The sequence below is a fragment of the Oncorhynchus masou genome, chromosome 28, assembly GCF_036934945.1.
Source record: "Oncorhynchus masou masou isolate Uvic2021 chromosome 28, UVic_Omas_1.1, whole genome shotgun sequence".
NCBI lineage: Eukaryota > Metazoa > Chordata > Actinopteri > Salmoniformes > Salmonidae > Oncorhynchus > Oncorhynchus masou.
This window is the reverse complement of record NC_088239.1, coordinates 19,043,349-19,060,537: the sequence shown is the minus strand read 5'-3', so window position 1 is coordinate 19,060,537 and position 17,189 is coordinate 19,043,349. Positions and strand designations below refer to the sequence as shown.

Below are 17,189 nucleotides of genomic sequence, written 5' to 3'. Positions count from 1 at the left end.
CGGTGTTATCTAGTGGTATTCACAGTATATGGAATAACGGATGAATTGGTAGCATACATTTGCATTCTAAGAGACTGGCTGCCTGGTATGTGAATGCTCATGACTGTTTGTCCCCCTCTGGACTCAACATCTCATTCAAGGTGATGGTCAAGTCCACCTAGGTGTAGAACCTCGAGGGCGGCTAACCTTAGGCCTCCAGAGCACGTGTCAAACTCATACCACGAAGGGCCGAGTGTCTGGGTTGTCGCTCCTCCCTTGTACTTGATTGAGGAATTAAGGTCACTGATCAGTAAGGAATTCCCCTCCCCTGCTGGTCTTAATTGAAAGGCAAAACAAAAACCTGCAGACACTCGGCCCTCCGTGGAATGAGTTTGACACCCCCTTCTCAAGAAAGTGATCTGTATGTTACACAAACTCTCACAGACTGCTGAATGGTCACCTCTCCTCTCCCTCCTAGGCCCTCTGTCCTCCAGGAACCGCCCTCTCCTCTCTCTCCTAGGCCCTCTGTCCTCCAGGCCCGCCCTATCCTCTCTCTCCTAGGCCCTCTGTCCTCCAAGAACCACCCTCACCTCCCTCTCCTAGGCCCTCTGTCCTCCAGGCCCGCCCTCTCCTCTCTCTCCTAGGCCCTCTGTCCTCCAGGCCCGCCCTCTCCTCTCTCTCCTAGGCCCTCTGTCCTCCAGGCCCGCCCTCTCCTCTCTCTCCTAGGCCCTCTGTCCTCCAAGAACCACCCTCACCTCCCTCTCCTAGGCCCTCTGTCCTCCAGGCCCGCCCTCTCCTCTCTCTCCTAGGCCCTCTGTCCTCCAAGAACCACCCTCACCTCCCCTCTCCTAGGCCCTCTGTCCTCCAGGCCCGCCCCTATCCTCTCTCTCCTAGGCCCTCTGTCCTCCAAGAACCACCCTCACCTCCCTCTCCTAGGCCCTCTGTCCTCCAGGCCCGCCCTCTCCTCTCTCTCCTAGGCCCTCTGTCCTCCAGGCCCGCCCTCTCCTCTCTCTCCTAGGCCCTCTGTCCTCCAGGAACCGCCCTCTCCTCTCTCTCCTAGGCCCTCTGTCCTCCAGGCCCGCCCTCTCCTCTCTCTCCTAGGCCCTCTGTCCTCCAGGCCCGCCCTCTCCTCTCTCTCCTAGGCCCTCTGTCCTCCAGGAACCGCCCTCTCCTCTCTCCCCTCACTTCACCCAGACTCACCCTTTGGAGTAAAACACAAATTCCCACTGCGGAATGAGCCCCCCGCTTGCCGGCCTCCCTATCCGTCACTGCGGTAACAACGATAGCCGCACGAGCTTCGAGTGATGGATGTTGTCACCCTTTGATTGAAAAAGTGGCGCTGGCAGGGAGGAATAGATTCGGGGGCCGGGGCGAATTGGAACGGCGTGTCCCGACTATTTTTCATCCTGAACTCATTTAGCGCGGGGAAATGGATATTTCATCGGGCCGCGGGTTGACGTTCCATCACATTATACAGTAAACAGGAGACCAGGAGGCTCCTTCTATCTTTCTGTCTCCCTCCATCTCTTTCTCTCCCCCTCACTCTCCTCTCTCTAGCTCTGTCTCTCTCCCCCTCACTCTCCTCTCTCTAGCTCTGTCTCTCTCTCCCTCACTCTCCTCTCTCTAGCTCTGTCTCTCTCTCTCCCTCACTCTCCTCTCTCTAGCTCTGTCTCTCTCCCCCTCACTCTCCTCTCTCTAGCTCTGTCTCTCTCTCCCTCACTCTCCTCTCTCTAGCTCTGTCTCTCTCTCCCTCACTCTCTCTCTCTAGCTCTGTCTCTCTCCCCCTCACTCTCCTCTCTCTAGCTCTGTCTCTCTCTCCCTCACTCTCCTCTCTCTAGCTCTGTCTCTCTCCCCCTCACTCTCCTCTCTCTAGCTCTGTCTCTCTCCCCCTCACTCTCCTCTCTCTAGCTCTGTCTCTCTCCCCCTCACTCTCCTCTCTCTAGCTCTGTCTCTCTCTCCCTCACTCTCCTCTCTCTAGCTCTGTCTCTCTCCCCTCACTCTCCTCTCTCTAGCTCTGTCTCTCTCTCCCCTCACTCTCCTCTCTCTAGCTCTGTCTCTCTCCCCTCACTCTCTTCTCTCTAGCTCTGTCTCTCTCCCCCTCACTCTCCTCTCTCTAGCTCTGTCTCTCTCTCCCTCACTCTCTTCTTCTCTAGCTCTGTCTCTCTCTCCCTCACTCTCCTCTCTCTAGCTCTGTCTCTCTCTCCCCTCACTCTCCTCTCTCTAGCTCTGTCTCTCTCTCCCTCACTCTCTTCTCTCTAGCTCTGTCTCTCTCTCCCTCACTCTCCTCTCTCTAGCTCTGTCTCTCTCTCCCTCACTCTCCTCTCTCTAGCTCTGTCTCTCTCCCCCTCACTCTCCTCTCTCTAGCTCTGTCTCTCTCCCCCTCACTCTCCTCTCTCTAGCTCTGTCTCTCTCTCCCTCACTCTCCTCTCTCTAGCTCTGTCTCTCTCTCCCTCACTCTCCTCTCTCTAGCTCTGTCTCTCTCTCCCTCACTCTCCTCTCTCTAGCTCTGTCTCTCTCTCCCTCTCTCTTCTCTCTCTTTCTGTCTCTCTGTGGTTCCTCTCCTCCTCTCGCTCCCTCTCTTAGAGGAGGGGAAGGCCCCAGTACTAGTGTTACACAGTGGCTCTGCTGCGAGAGGCCTGGTTATCTGATTGGAGCAGATATTAAATGCCCTGGCCATCGGTGTGATCACCCGTCACTTCCTACTTTGGGAATAAATTTCTTCCTAGGAAGTAGTCCCCCTCTCCCTTTTCTTGTCTGTGCACCACCACTCACCGTACCACAGTAGACGACTCCGATTTGAATATCCAAAGGCAAGAAAGGCAACGTGCATATTGTGTCGCCCAAAGACAATAGGTGTGTAAAAAGGCACAGTTAATGAGTTCCTCAGGCACTCTCAGGTGCAGGAGCTAAGCGAGGGCAAATGACTGCTTCATTTAGGAATGGAAGGGGTGGGAGGATGGAGGGATGGAGGGAAATAAGGTAGTGCATAAGCAAGTCATCCCAGGAGGGAGGCTGGAGGACAGATAGGGAGTGCACGGTTGAAGTGTAGAGCAGCTGTGGAAGCCTGAGAGAAGATGCAGCCACATACAGGCCCTGCAATAGGAGAGCTGTGTAAATGTCACTGTCATCACTCTAAAAACACTTTCTACGTTACATGACAATACATTTAACATGGAAAGAGCCCAGCTCAGCATGTCATGAAGTCTAATACAGTAGTGTCAGTAGTGAACACATTTTCTGGAAAAAGGGTTGTTGCTGGACTATTCCAACACCTAACCGCATAGTTAGACCAGAGTTGGACCAGAGTTGGACCACCCAGTAGACTTGAAGAAGGTGTTGTCATAATGAAGTATAACAACAATGTATGAATTCAAATTGTTCTCGTTTCAAGCCTTTCCCTGCAGTCTAACATAGCAACGCTCCACTGGCAACGGGTGTGGTCATATGTTGTTGATGAGAATAAAGTGTATGGTAAATGATATGACAACCAGGATGATAATGATGACATGGATCCAAAATGGCCACCTGGTGACCATTGTTGCCCATACTCTTTGACCACCAGGGACTGCGACCAGGAAGCCTGACGCGGTGGAGCCGGAGAAGCAGACAGATCACACGGTAAAGATCGCTGGAGTCATCGCCGGTGTCTTGCTCTTCGTCATCATCTTTCTCGGTGTGGTGCTGGTCATGAAGAAAAGGTAAGAGACTATCAAGGTCCACTCAATAAATACATTGACTGTATGAGATGACCGTTTGAAGGTTTCCATTCTCTCATAGCTGGCCCCTGGGATCTAGCATTAAAGGGATAGCTCAGTGAGGCCCTTTATCTACTTCCCCCGTCAGATTAACTTATGGATACCATTTTTATGTATCTACGTACAGTTTTAAGTGTTAGCTCAATTGCTAACTAGCGTTAGTGCAATGACTGGAAATCTATGGAAACAGCTAGCATAACACAAGTTCATCTGACTCTGGGGAAGTAGATAAAAGGCTAAAATCATTGCCAAAATCCTGAACTATCCCTTTAAGCTGTGGCTTTGGAGGAGTTGTGTGCTTAGTGTAATTACATGATAGCCCAAATCAAATTAATTCCCTCTGATTGTCCTTTCACCTTCAAAACCCTCTGCATCGTCAACGTCAAGGCTAAATAATTGATTTGATGACACTGATAAGCGCCATTAAACTGTTTATGGCACTGGTATATGGTGTGCATTGAAATATTCATATTCCCCCCTTCCCCCCTCCACGCCGATACCGCCCTCCACTCAAACAAATGTCACTGTATTAATGACCCCGGCAATGGGAATAGGAAAATATTTGGAGCTTGTCTTGTGGTGGGAAAAACTAGCAAAGATAAAAGGGAATCATTTATGAAAGCGCTTCATTATTATTATTATTTTTCAAAGAGCCAGAGATGCCTGCGGCTGTGTTGCTGCAGGCTAGTTTACATTAGCCCTAGTCCAATGCCAAAGGGAGAGAGGGAGTGTCTATGCTACACAGCATCCCCAGGAACTAGCGCCGTGCAAATAGCCAAACTGCTTCCACACACACACACCACAGGAGGTTGGTGGCACCTTAATTGGGGAGGACAGGCTTGTGGTATTGGCTGGAGCGGAATAAGTGGAATGGTATCAAATACATCAAACACATGGTTTCCATGGCGTCCATGTGTTTGATGCCATTCCATTTGCTCCATGCCAGCCATTATTATGAGCCGTCCTCCCCTCAGCAGCCTCCACTGAAACACACACATAGCACGATGGGGAATTTAAGCAGATTTCTCTGGCGGTATGTGCTGGTGAATGCCAGTGATGCTAGACTATCTCCACCCTGCACTCAATATCTAGAGGATAGATTGTGGATACATACTGTGTGGTTGTCAGTATAGCGATTGTTCTGTATTTCAATCCAATGACTATTCACTGAATTCATGATGACCTCAGGAATGTTTTACTAGCCTGAAATCTTTTTTATTTCAACGATTCTAATCGTGAATCAGGGACCAAACCAGATGAGCAATTTTTTGTTGTCTTTTAGAGTCACCAGTGGTGGGAAAAGTACCCAATTATCATATTGAGTAAAAGTAAAGATACCTTAATAGAAAAGGACTCAAGTAAAAGTGAAAGTCCCCCAGTAAAATACTACTTGAGTAAAAGTGTGAAAGTATTTGGTTTTAAATATACTTAAATATCAATAGTAACTGTAATTGCTAGAATATAGTTAAGTATCAAAAATAAAAAGCAAATCAGACTGCACGATTTTATTTTACTGTTTTTAGTTAAGGATATCCAGGGGCACACTTCAACGCTGACAATAATTTACGAACAAAGCATTTGTGTTTAGTGAGTCCGCCAGATTAGTGTGTGAATTGGACCATTTTCCTGCCCTGCTAAGCATTCAAAATGTAACGAGGACTTTTTGGTGTCAGGGAAAATGTATTGAGTAGAAAGTACTTTTAAAAAAAAAAAAAAAGTAATTTAAAAAAGTAAAAAAAGAAAGTTATTTTATTTTATTTAGCAATCTAATGGAGAATAAGTAAAGGAACAGATACCAAAAAAACTACTTAAGTAGTACTTTAAAGTATTTTTTCTTAAGTATTTTACACCACTGAGGGTCACATAGTGTATGTGTAAGAAAAGTTGAGGCTTGTTTCTAATAAGTGTCAATATTGTGTGTTATTGCATACACACGCGATCATTACTTCCCAATGTTTTGGATGAGTGCAATTTCCGGGATTGTCAAACGGTATATGTGTAAAAAATAGTAGTCATACAATTGTGAAAATAATTAGTCACTGCTGTTGTAAAAACATTTTATTCCAGCCAGAGTTACAGCTTAACTTGCTCTCTAACACGGCTCCATTGAGCTTCCTCTATCCTCTTCCTGCACTCTCTCACTCTTTAATAACACTATCCTCTCCTCTCAATGACAGCCCATCACCTTCACTAAGACACTACGCTACCCACAATTCTCTCCTGCAGAACCTGCACACCTGACCTAGCCTGCCAATCAGCAGGTCCCACCTATCCCCTCTACACCCCACGCATGAGTTGTCGTCCCCAGCAACCACCTAGCAACCACCTAGCCTCAGTCGTACCGTAAATCGTCACTGTATGCCGCCATATCGTGTTTTTTTGTTTCATTTCTATATATTTTTCTCCAGTACATTAATATTTTTACTTTTTCTTTCCTTTCCTTCCATTCCATTTCCCCTCCGCTCCCCACCACTGCTTATATCCTACCACCACCCCACTCGGCAGAAGAACCTATCACTCCTACACTTATTACCTGTAAGTAACCCACTTTGTGACTGAAAACGCTTAGTGCCATGCTTTCTCTATCTGCGACCACCGCCTTGATCTACCATGCATGAAACCTCTTGGTGACCTTCCTTCCTCTCCTTTCAAACTGACAGCCAAGGCTTGAGCTGTCTAACACTGGCTTAGCAGCTGACGCTTAGCAGCTAAAGTCTATTCTACACCTCAAGGTCCAATTTGAAGTCCAATTGCAAAGTGCTATTGCAAACATGTTTACAAGAGTGGATAACAGATAGGAGATAAGTCATCTAAATCAATTGGAAAAACTGACGCTCAAATGAGACAAAATGCTCTGTTTTTTAATTGTGACAACACTCCAACCAATGCTTTAGTTTGAAAAGGGACCTGGATCAGTCGCTACTATTCTAAACCAGTTAGAAACCCATAGACGTAGATACTATATTTCTAAATACACATAGAAAAAAATAGACATCTCAGTTTTCCCTTTGCATTGTGCTTTCTAGAGTATATTGTGTTTTATTGACTAAGAGGGAAACTGTCTTCTCTGTAACCCAAGTAGCATTGCTCCATTGGAATGACCAACTAACCCAGCCCGACCCATTTCAGAATAGCTGTGCGAGCATGAGACAACGAGAGGGGGTCGGTTTTGTGTCCGATGCCTCTCGGCCTAACCCTGTCCCAGGATCCACCTAAACCCGCCAACTCCCATGATTCTCTCTGGCCGTTCTCATTTCAGCACATCTTTTAAATGTTTTGTTCATTTTCCTCCATGTTTTAGATCAGTGGTTTGTGCATGGCTCTGTTGACAGTATGTGAAATTCTCATCAGTATCCCGGTACAATAGTGCTAAAAGTCTACTGTGATGGTGACGATAGCTCCGAGTTTGATTCTATGTACTCTGTGTGTAGCAAATGAGTAAAGAAGTATTGTAGCCAGCATCGTGTATTAGAGCTATGGATTATTTAACATGTACTAATATACAGTACCAGTCAAAAGTTTGGATACACCTACTCATTCCAGGGTTTTTCTTTATTTTGACTAATTTCTACATTGTAGAATAGTGAAGACATGAAAACTATGAAATAACACACATGGAATCATGTAGTAACCAAAAAATGGTTAAACATATTTTGTATTTGAGATTCTTCAAAGTCACCCTTTACCTTGATGAAAGTGTTTCACACGCTTGGCATTCTCTCAACCAGCTTCATGAGTAGTCAACTGGAATTAATTTCAATTAACAGGTGTGCCTTGTTAAAAGTACATTTGTGGAGTTTCTTTCCTTAATGCGTTTGAGCCAATCAATTTTCTTGTGACAAGGTGGGGGTATACATAAGATAGCCCTCTTTGGTAAAAGACCAAGTCCATATTTTGGCAAGAACAGCTCAAATAAGCAAAGCAAAACGACAGTCCATCATTACTTTAAGACATGGTCAGTCAATGCGGGAAAATGTCAAGAACTTTGAAAGTTTCTTCAAGTGCCGTCGCAGAAACCATCAAGCGCTATGATGAAACTGACTCTCATGAGGACCACCACAGCAATGGAAGACCCAGGGTTATCTCTGCAGCAGAGGATAAGTTCATTAGCGTTATCAGCCTCAGAAATTGCAGCTGTTCAGAGGAGACTGTGTGAATCAGGCCTTCATGGTTGAATTGCTGTAAAGAAACCACTACTAAAGGACACCGGTAAGAAGAAGACTTGCCTGGTCTAAGAAACACAAGCAATGAACATTACACTAGTGGAAATTTGTCCTTTGGTCTGATGAGTCCATATTTGAGATTTTTTGTTTCAACCGCTGTGTCTTTGAGACGCACTTAACTAGCATGGCTACCACATCATTCTGCTGCGACTATAATTTGTTTTTCAACAGAACAATGACCCAATACACCTCAAGGCTGTGTAAGGGCTATTTGACCAAGAAGGAGAGTGATTGAGTGTTGCATCAGATGACCTGGCCTCCACAATCCCCTGACCTCAACCGACTCGAGATGGTTTGGAATGAGTTGGATTGCAGAGTTAAGGAAAAGCATCCAACAAGTGCTCAGCATATGTGGATACTCCTTCATGACTGTTGGAAAAACATTCCAGGTGAAACTGGTTGAGAGAATGCCAAGAGTGTGCAAAGCTGCCATCAAGGCAAAGGGTGGCTACTTTGAAGAATCTCAAATATAAAATAGATTCTGATATGTTTAACACTTTTTTAGTTACTACATGGTTCCATATGTGTTGTTTCATAGTTTTGAAGTTTTCACTATTATTCTACAATGTAGAAAATATTACAAATAAAGATGTCTAGGTGTGTCCAAACTTGACTCGTACTGTATATCAGAGTCCTAGAGTAAGAATAGCTTCTGAGATTTCTTGGGTTAAATGTGTCCTTGGTTTGCGATTTCCAAGTCTGTTAATTGTTAAGTTGATTTGCTGTGATTTTAAAAAAGGCAGTTATTTCATTATTAATTGCAGGTACTTGTTAAATACGCAGTCAATCAGAACATCTGCAATATATCCAGAAATAAATTGTTATTTTTGGGACAGAGACAATGGCTTTCATGCAGGAATGTGAGCTGGCTTCCGTGTGTGCCAACTTGTTTTCAGTAGGGGTGTGAGCAGCTCAGAGAAGCGCCACAGAGGAGAAGACCCCTCTGGCTAGGATTTGAATAAGACTCTGCTGAATGTCCATAGGGGGAAGAACAGAAGAACAGATAAATCCCAGATATGAAGACATTTAATCTATTTATATTCTAGCTATATACCCCTTCCTCTCTGTATTGAGAGCTCCTTGTCTAAATCTTCTCAGTGACTTCCAAAACATGCTTTTGGATTGGTATACCCAGTTTAGTGTTCCATGGAAAGAAGAGAGGGATGATGCGGTCCAGCTTTTCTCTTTCTCCATCTAGACCTCTTTCTCTCTCTCTCTACATTTTCTTTCTCTCCCCTCTATTTCTCTTCATTCTTTATCTCTCTCCCCTCTCTCCTTTCTCTCTCTCCCCTCTCTCCTTTCTCTCTCCTTCTCTCTCCCCTCTCTCTCTCTCTCCCCTTTCTCTCTTTCTCTCCCCTATCTATTTCTCTCTTCATTCTCTTTCTCGCTCTCCACTCTCCATTCTCTCCCCTCTCCTTTCTCTCTCTCTCCTCTCCTTTCTCTCTTTCTCGCTCCCTCCCCTCTCCTTTCTCTCTCTCCCGCCACTCCTTTCTCTCTCTCCCCTCTCGCCTTTCTCTTTCACCTTTCTCTTCTCTCACTCTCTCTCTCTATTTCCTCTTCTCTTCATTCTCTTTTTCGCTACCTCTCCTCTCTCTCTCTGTTCTCTCTCTCTCTGCCTCTCTGTTCTCTCTCTCGCTCCCTCTGTTCTCTCTCTCGCTCCCTCCCCTCTCTCCTCTCTCCTTTCTCTCTCGCTCCATCCCCTCTCTTCTCTCTCTCCTTTCCCTCTCTCTCCTTTCTCTCTCTCCTTTCTCCTTTCTCCTTTCTCTTTCTCCTTTCTCTCTCCCCTTTCTCTCTCTCTCTCCCCTTCCTCTTTCTCCCTCTCCCCTTTCTCTCTCTCCCCTTTCTCTCTTTCTCTCGCTCTCTCTCCCCTTTCTCTCTTTCTCTCGCTCTCTCTCCATTTCTCTCTTTCTCTTCATTCTCTTTCTCTCCCCTCTCTATTTCTCCATTCTATTTCTCGCTCTCTCCACTCTCCTTTCTCGCTCTCTCCACTCTCCTTTCTCGCTCTCTCCACTCTCCTTTCTCGCTCTCTCCACTCTCCTTTCTCGCTCTCTCCCCTCTCCTTTCTCTCTCCTTTCTCTCTCTCCTCTTTCTCTCTTTCTCCATTCTCTCTCTCTCCTTTCTCGCTCCCCTCTCTCTCTCGCTCCCTCCCCTCTCTCCTTTCTCTTTTCACTCTCCCCTTTCTCTCTCCTCTCTCCTTTTGCTCTTTCCCCTCTCCATTCACTCTCTCCCCTTTCTTTCTTTTTTCTCTCTCTCTCTCTCTCTCTCTCTCTCTCTCTCTCTCTCTCTCTCTCTCTCATCGCTCTCTCGTTCTCTCCCCGCTCTCTCGTTCTCTCCCATCGCACTCTCGCTCTCTCCCATCGCACTCTCGCTCTCTCCCATTGCACTCTCGCTCTCTCCCATTGCACTCTCGCTCTCTCCCATTGCACTCTCGCTCTCTCCCATTGCACTCTCGCTCTCTCCCATTGCACTCTCGCTCTCTCCCATCGCTCTCTCGCTCTCATTTTTCACTCTCTTCTCTCCTTTCTCACTCTCTTCTCTCCTTTCTATCCTTTCTCTCTCCCCTCTCCTTTCTCTCTCCCCTCTCCTTTCTCTCTCCCCTCTCCTTTCTCTCGCCCCTCTCCTTTCTCTCTCCCCTCTCCCATCTCCTTTCTCTCTCATCTCCTTTCTCTCCTTTCTCTCGCCCCTCTCCTTTCTCTCTCCCCTCTCCCATCTCCTTTCTCTCTCATCTCCTTTCTCTCTCTTCCTCTCCCCCTCTCTTTCTCTCCCTCGTTCTGCTTCCCTAGTCTTCTGTCCTTCATGCTCTTCCCTTCCTTCTCCTTCTCCCCCTCTCTCACTTCTTGGCCATTTAAGTAGGAGTAATATGGTAAACGGTGCAAGATTATGCCTCTCAGTTCACGTCAGGGCCGCCGAGCCGTGAGCTCATGTTTAACAGCGCGTCGCTTGCCACTCGCCTCAGATTGAGCCGTCACGCGCGCCCGTCGCTCTAATGAAATATTGAATGCAGTTTGCCTTTGATCCGACGCACACTACAGTAGAGAGAGCAGAACAGGTGGAGGCAAGGGAGAGAGGGAGAGAGGTCTCCGGGGAGAGGTCTGTCCAGATTTTTACATTTGATTTACTAATGATACCATTGCTCCATTGGGATACATTGAAGTGGAAGAGATCAGGTAGTAAATGGTACAGTGTATGATCCTGTGTTCAAATGGACTCGCTGCTTTACAGTAGAAGTGTTGTATTATATTGAGTCAGGGCTATAATGTAAAGAGCACTTCTGTCTCATACAGCCCTCTACCAAATGCTGAGGCTGGTACTGGGCTTGTTCCCTCCTTATGCAGATAGACTGGGGATGCATCCCAAATGGCACTCTATTCCCTATATAGTGCACTACTTTTGGTCAAATGCAGTGTGCTAAATAATGGATAGGGTGCCATTTGGGACGCAGTCTGTCTGTGTGAAAGATGCAGAACCGCCAAGATGCCTCTATCGTTTCCCTGGATGCCTTTTTCTGTGAGAATGGTAAAAGGCAGCAGAAGACATCTTGATAAAACAAGAGCGGAATAACTGCTTGGGATGAGTGATGAGCTGAGCGGGACGCTTCCTCTCCATCTTCTCTCCCCGACGATCATTTTTCCCCCTCTTTCTTTCATGTGTACACACACACACACAAAGAAAGAGAGAGAACCCATGGAGACAGGCACATTTAACTGTGGCCTTTCAGCAGCCGAGTGGGGCCCAGCCCGGCGCATGAAAAAGCCTTAATTAAATCCTACAAGGAAGGGCTCACACAGAAAAAGAATCAAATGAATTGCAACAAGGGGATGCACATTTGTCTGGCTGATAGGCACTGTCATTCCAAAGGAGAGCAGGGAAGTTTGAGAAGGAGGTGGTAAAAGAGGGAAGATGAGACGAGAAGACCATTTTGCTCATCTGTTGTGGGACTCGACAGTGTTGTCCTTTAACGCCCTTTGTCATTAAGGTGACAGGTCATTCCCAGGCCACCTCAGTTTTCTCTGACCCCCTTCCTGTGTCACTGCAACGAGATAAACGAGGGCTGTATTCATTAGACACCAAATGGAAAAAACTGATTGGAACAGGGATGATCTACCTAGACAAAAGTTCAATGTTGTGTTCCGTTATTCAATGTTTTGCTGCTGTGTCCACTAATGAACATTACTCTGGCTACAGGGCTGGATATTATATGCCACACTTTCCCCTGAAATGCTACTATTGAAGTGTTCACTTGGTAAGCTTTCCCGAGCATCAAACAAACTTGTTGGCATAATTAAAAGGGAACGCACTAAAGCGCATTGTGGGCAATTTACAGGCCGTTAGCCTAACTTTAGCTGTTAGCGCCCAACCAGCCATGCTAAATGTAACGGCTGGTCATCCTATCAGATCCTTGTTACACGAGAGGTAGCTGAACTTACATGCCACAGCCCTATAAAGGTGTGTCTGACGTGAATGCAATCACACACAGTAACACAGACACACATACCTAGCGCGCCACCCTGAGATGCATTAGCATTAATGGCACTCATCCGCTTCTCATTCGATTAGCATACATAACCCCTAAAGTGCAGGTGTCTCACGAACTGCGTAGTAAGTGGTGTTGCCAAACCTCGTAAGGAGCCCATTAGAGTGAGTAACGTGATTATATCATAGGATCTAAGTACTGTACTGTGTTCAGGAGTCCCTAGAGGTTCTCAATAGAACCGTTATATGATCCACTGACTGACACAACAAAGGGCAACTCCAGTTACACCGTTAGATGTAAAACGGGGACACGATCAAACATATTCCAGTTGATTTTCTGTAAAAGCGACTGTTTTCCAGCGGTCTTAATGAACTGGGTGAATGTAGACTGTTTCCAGTTGGATGGTTTCAGCAGCCAGTTATTACACCCAACCAACAACACCCAGTGTATCTATGCCACTGTGTCAGGGGTCGGGAGTCGTTTGGAGCATTCTTTTATATGGCAGCTCCGGGTCTAATGAAAGGTGTGCTGAAAGCCCGATGTCACACAGGTGCTCTTTCTCTTGGGTATAAAGGATGTGCCGCAAACATGGGTGACCCTCTGCGTTTAGACACCGGTAAATTAGTGTTGTGGGAGATCATACCATTTCTAAGCGCACCCGGTTTATTTCACCTCTGCCTCCAGGGTCAATTCAGACTAGATTTATTTGGCTTATTTGGCCCAAAATAGATTTTATTTTTGTCTGCAACAGGGTCAAGAGAATTTACTGGATCAGCCTCTTGTCTGATGCCGCCATTGTACGTTGGGGTCAAAGTGCAGATCCAAGTACAAATAAGAAATTACTGCTCCCACCATGAACACAGACTTTTATTCAGCGACTATGTTTCCAATTAACGTTGTGTGTTAGACCACCGCAGGGTGAGAAGTTCATTCAATTTAGTGTATTTTTTCTCCTCTCTCTCCCCTCTCCCTCTCTCCTTTATTATGGACAGACTTCTCCCCATCTTAGCTACTGTTGATGTGAAAAGAACTTGACTCGCCTGTACAGAGCCATGACTTGAACCCCATTGAACACCTTTGGGATGAATTGGAACGCTGACTGCGAGCCAGGCCTAATCGCCCCATATCAGTGCCTGACCACACTAATGCTCTTGTGGTTGAATGGAAGCAAGTCTCCACATCAATGTTCCAACATCTAGTGGAAAGCCTTCCCAGAATATTGAAGGCTGTTATTGCAGCAAAGGTTTGATCAACTCCATATTCATGCCCATGATTTTGTAATAAGATGTTGAAAAAAACAGACCCAGACCATTATTCCTCCTCCACCAAACTTTATAGTTGTCAGGTAGCGTCCTCATGGCATCCGCCAAACCCAGATTTGTCAATTTTACTGCCAGATTTTGAAGCGTGATTCATCACTCCAGAGAACGCATTTCCACTGCTCCAGAGTCCAATGGTGGCGAGCTTTACACCACTCCAGCTGACGCTTGGCATTGCGTATGGTGCACTTGTATAAGGCATTCAGTAAGGCATTCGACTGCCAATGTTTGTCTACAGAGATTGCATGTCTGGATGCTTAATTTTGTACACCTGTCAGCAACGTGTTACTGAAATAGCCAAATCCACTAATTTGAAGGGGTCTCCACATGTATAGAGCAGAGGTGGGACAAAGTCATTGTTTTACAAGTCACAAGTAAGTCTCAAATCTTAGCACTCAAGTCCCGAGTCAAGTCAGGCAAGTCTGAGGCAAGTCTCATGTCCGAAACGTTGAGTTTCGAGTCCTGAACAAGTCATAATGTGCTCTTCACCAAATGTAATACCATTTCATGTTTTTAACAAGAGTAGTAGTTAGAATATTACATTTCCTCAAATCATAAATTATTTTAAAAATATCTATATATTTATTACTTTCCAAATAAATGTTATATTTCCATCGAAATGCATGAGAAAGACCCCCCCCCCTCCCTCAATAGTGATCGACTATCGAGGATAGCTATGGAGCGCAATTGGGCGATGTAGGATTATACACAATCGCCAAACCTTAACACACACACACTCTCTGTGTGTTTACAGTAGGCTAACGTACAGTATATCACAAAAGTGAGTACACCCCTAAGTGAACATGTCCAAATTGGGCCCAAAATGTCAATATTTTGTGTGGCCACCATCATTTTCCAGCACTGCCTTAACCCTCTTGGGCATGGAGTTCACCAGAGCTTCACAGGTTGCCACTGGAGTCCTCTTCCACTCCTCCATGACGACATCACGGAGCTGGTGGATGTTAGAGACCTTACACTCCTCCACCTTCCGTTTGAGGATGCCCCACAGGTGCTCAATAGGGTTTAGGTCTGGAGACATGCTTGGCCAGTCCAGTGGTCGTCTTGTGTGTTTGGGGTCGTTATCATGTTAGAATACTGCCCTGCGGCCCAGTCTCCGAAGGGATGGGATCATGCTCTGCTTCAGTATGTCACAGTACATGTTGGCATTCATGGTTCCCTCAATGAACTGTAGCTCCCCAGTGACGGCAGCACTCATGCAGCCCCAGACCATGACACTCCCACCACCATGCTTGACTGTAGGCAAGACACACTTGTCTTTGTACTCCTCACCTGGTTGCCGCCACACATGCTTGACACCATCTGAACCAAATAAGTTTATCTTGGTCTCATCAGACCACAGGACATGGTTCCAGTAATCCATGTCCTTAGTCTGCTCATCTTCAGCAAACTGTTTGCGGGCTTTCTTGTGCATCATATTTAGAAGAGGCTTTCTTTGGGGACGACAGCCATGCAGACCAATTTGATGCAGTGTACGCCATATGGTCTGAGCACTGACAGGCTGACCCCCCACCCCTTCAACCTCTGCAGCAATGCTGGCAGCACTCATACGTCTATTTCCCAAAGACAACCTCTGGATATGACGCTGAGCACGTGCACTCAACTTCTTTGGTCTACCATGGCGAGGCCTGTTCTGAGTGGAACCTGTCCAGTTAAACCGCTGTATGGTCTTGGCCACCGTGCTGCAGCTCAGTTTCAGGGTTTTGGCAATATTCTTATAGCCCAGGTCATCTTTATGTAGAGCAACAATTATTTTTTTCAGATCTTCAGAGAGTTCTTTGCCATGAGGTGCCATGTTGAACTTCCAGTGACCAGTCAGTATGAGAGAGTGTGTGAGCGATGACACCAAATTTAACACACCTGCTCCTCATTCACACCTGAGACCTTGTAACATTAACGAGTCACATGACACCGGGGAGGGAAAATGGCTAATTGGGCCCAATTTGGACATTTTCACTTCGGGGTGTACTCACTTTTGTTGCCAGCGGTTTAGACATTAATGGCTGTGAGTTTAGTTATTTTGAGGGGACATCAAATTTACACTGTTATACAAGCTGTACACTCACTACTTTACATTGTAGCAAAGTGTAATTTCTTCAGTGTTGTCACATGAAAAGATATACTCAAATATTTACAAAAATGTGAGGGGAGTACTCACTTTTGTGATATACTGTTTGTCAATGGTTTTTGGAACAGCAGTAACATCACGCAGGATTTAGGCTACCAACTGCCTACCCAGTTGTAGCTCAATCTAGGGTGCAATGATTACGTTCCTGCACTGACTGACTGTGTGGAGGCTCATTGATTTAACCTACATGATACACGAGTAAAGTAATAAAATATATTTCTGTCGGCTATATTATCCACGACTTACCGTTCTTTGCGCAGCTTCAAATGTCGAACAAAGTTGGAAGTTCTTGCACCTTCGTCTCTAATTTTCTTCCTGCATGTTTTGCAAGTTACAATCCGTTTTTTGTTGATACAGCGTCGTCTTTATATCCAAAAATAATAATTTGGGGTATCATCTTTCCAAGGGCTCCATCTGAATTCACCCTGCCGACGTTCCTCTGCACTGCCACGCACAGCTTTTTCTCAGCTGGCACAATTTCATTGGCTGCTGTCTGATTCAAATTGTAATCTGTTAAATGAAGAGTTATGCGCTGCACACTTTTTAATAGCATCACTTTTAATATTTGGGCTTGGGGAGGGTATCAGGTCAGGTCGAGTCAAAAGGCTCAAGTCCAAGTCAAGTCACGAGTCATTGGTGTTAAAGTTAAAGTCAAGTTGCAAGTCATCATAGTTGTTACTCGAGTCTGATTCGAGTCCCTGTAATGTGACTCGAGTCCACACCTCTGGTATGTAGTGTAGCCTTCTTTGACCTCTAAAGGCTTTGACTGAGGCAATTTTAATGTCTTTATATATGACTCAATAACCAAAAGTCTGTTGGTGCGTTAGGGGAGGGACGGTGCTGGAGGGAGAGGGGAAATACTAAGGATTTACTCCGGGATCCAACTTTGTAACATATTGCACGAGTTGGATTCCTAACATATTACATGAAATGGATGACGTAGTACACAATTGGATGAAGTATAATAGTACACAAATAGCGGGGTCCACTTTTGGCTCATGAGCATCATTTTCAAAACTACTGTCTGAAATTATACAAGCGTTTTGAGAGTGCATCTTTAAAAGATATTTCACTGAGATTTTATTGACAGTGTTGCAGGTGATGCTAGGAGGAGTGGCACACACGCACACAGATGAGGACCGAGACGAGGGTAACCTAGCTACTGTACCTCGGTGAAGACTAATTCATTGACGGCCACATTGTTTCCCTGCACCAATGTGACAAAACATGTACAGTATTGAGATGGCTTCTTTACACTTTGGTTCGATATTAAACCATTTGAAGATTGAGTCA

At 45.8% G+C, this 17,189-nt stretch overlaps 1 protein-coding gene across 10 annotated transcripts in view; it reads left to right on the top strand.

Annotated features, from left to right (window-relative positions):
• LOC135517303 (receptor-type tyrosine-protein phosphatase mu-like) overlaps positions 1 to 17,189 on the top strand; it is a 288,195-nt gene that overhangs the window by 194,787 nt on the left and 76,219 nt on the right. For 5 of the 10 annotated variants that reach the window (XM_064941484.1, XM_064941479.1, XM_064941480.1 and 2 more), the window contains 2 exons: positions 3,542 to 3,677; positions 6,240 to 6,269. In XM_064941484.1, the coding sequence (XP_064797556.1) occupies positions 3,542 to 3,677; positions 6,240 to 6,269 (166 nt within the window). The remainder of the gene's footprint in view (positions 1 to 3,541; positions 3,678 to 6,239; positions 6,270 to 17,189) is intronic. The other 5 variants (XM_064941482.1, XM_064941481.1, XM_064941483.1 and 2 more) reach the window with 1 other exon arrangement.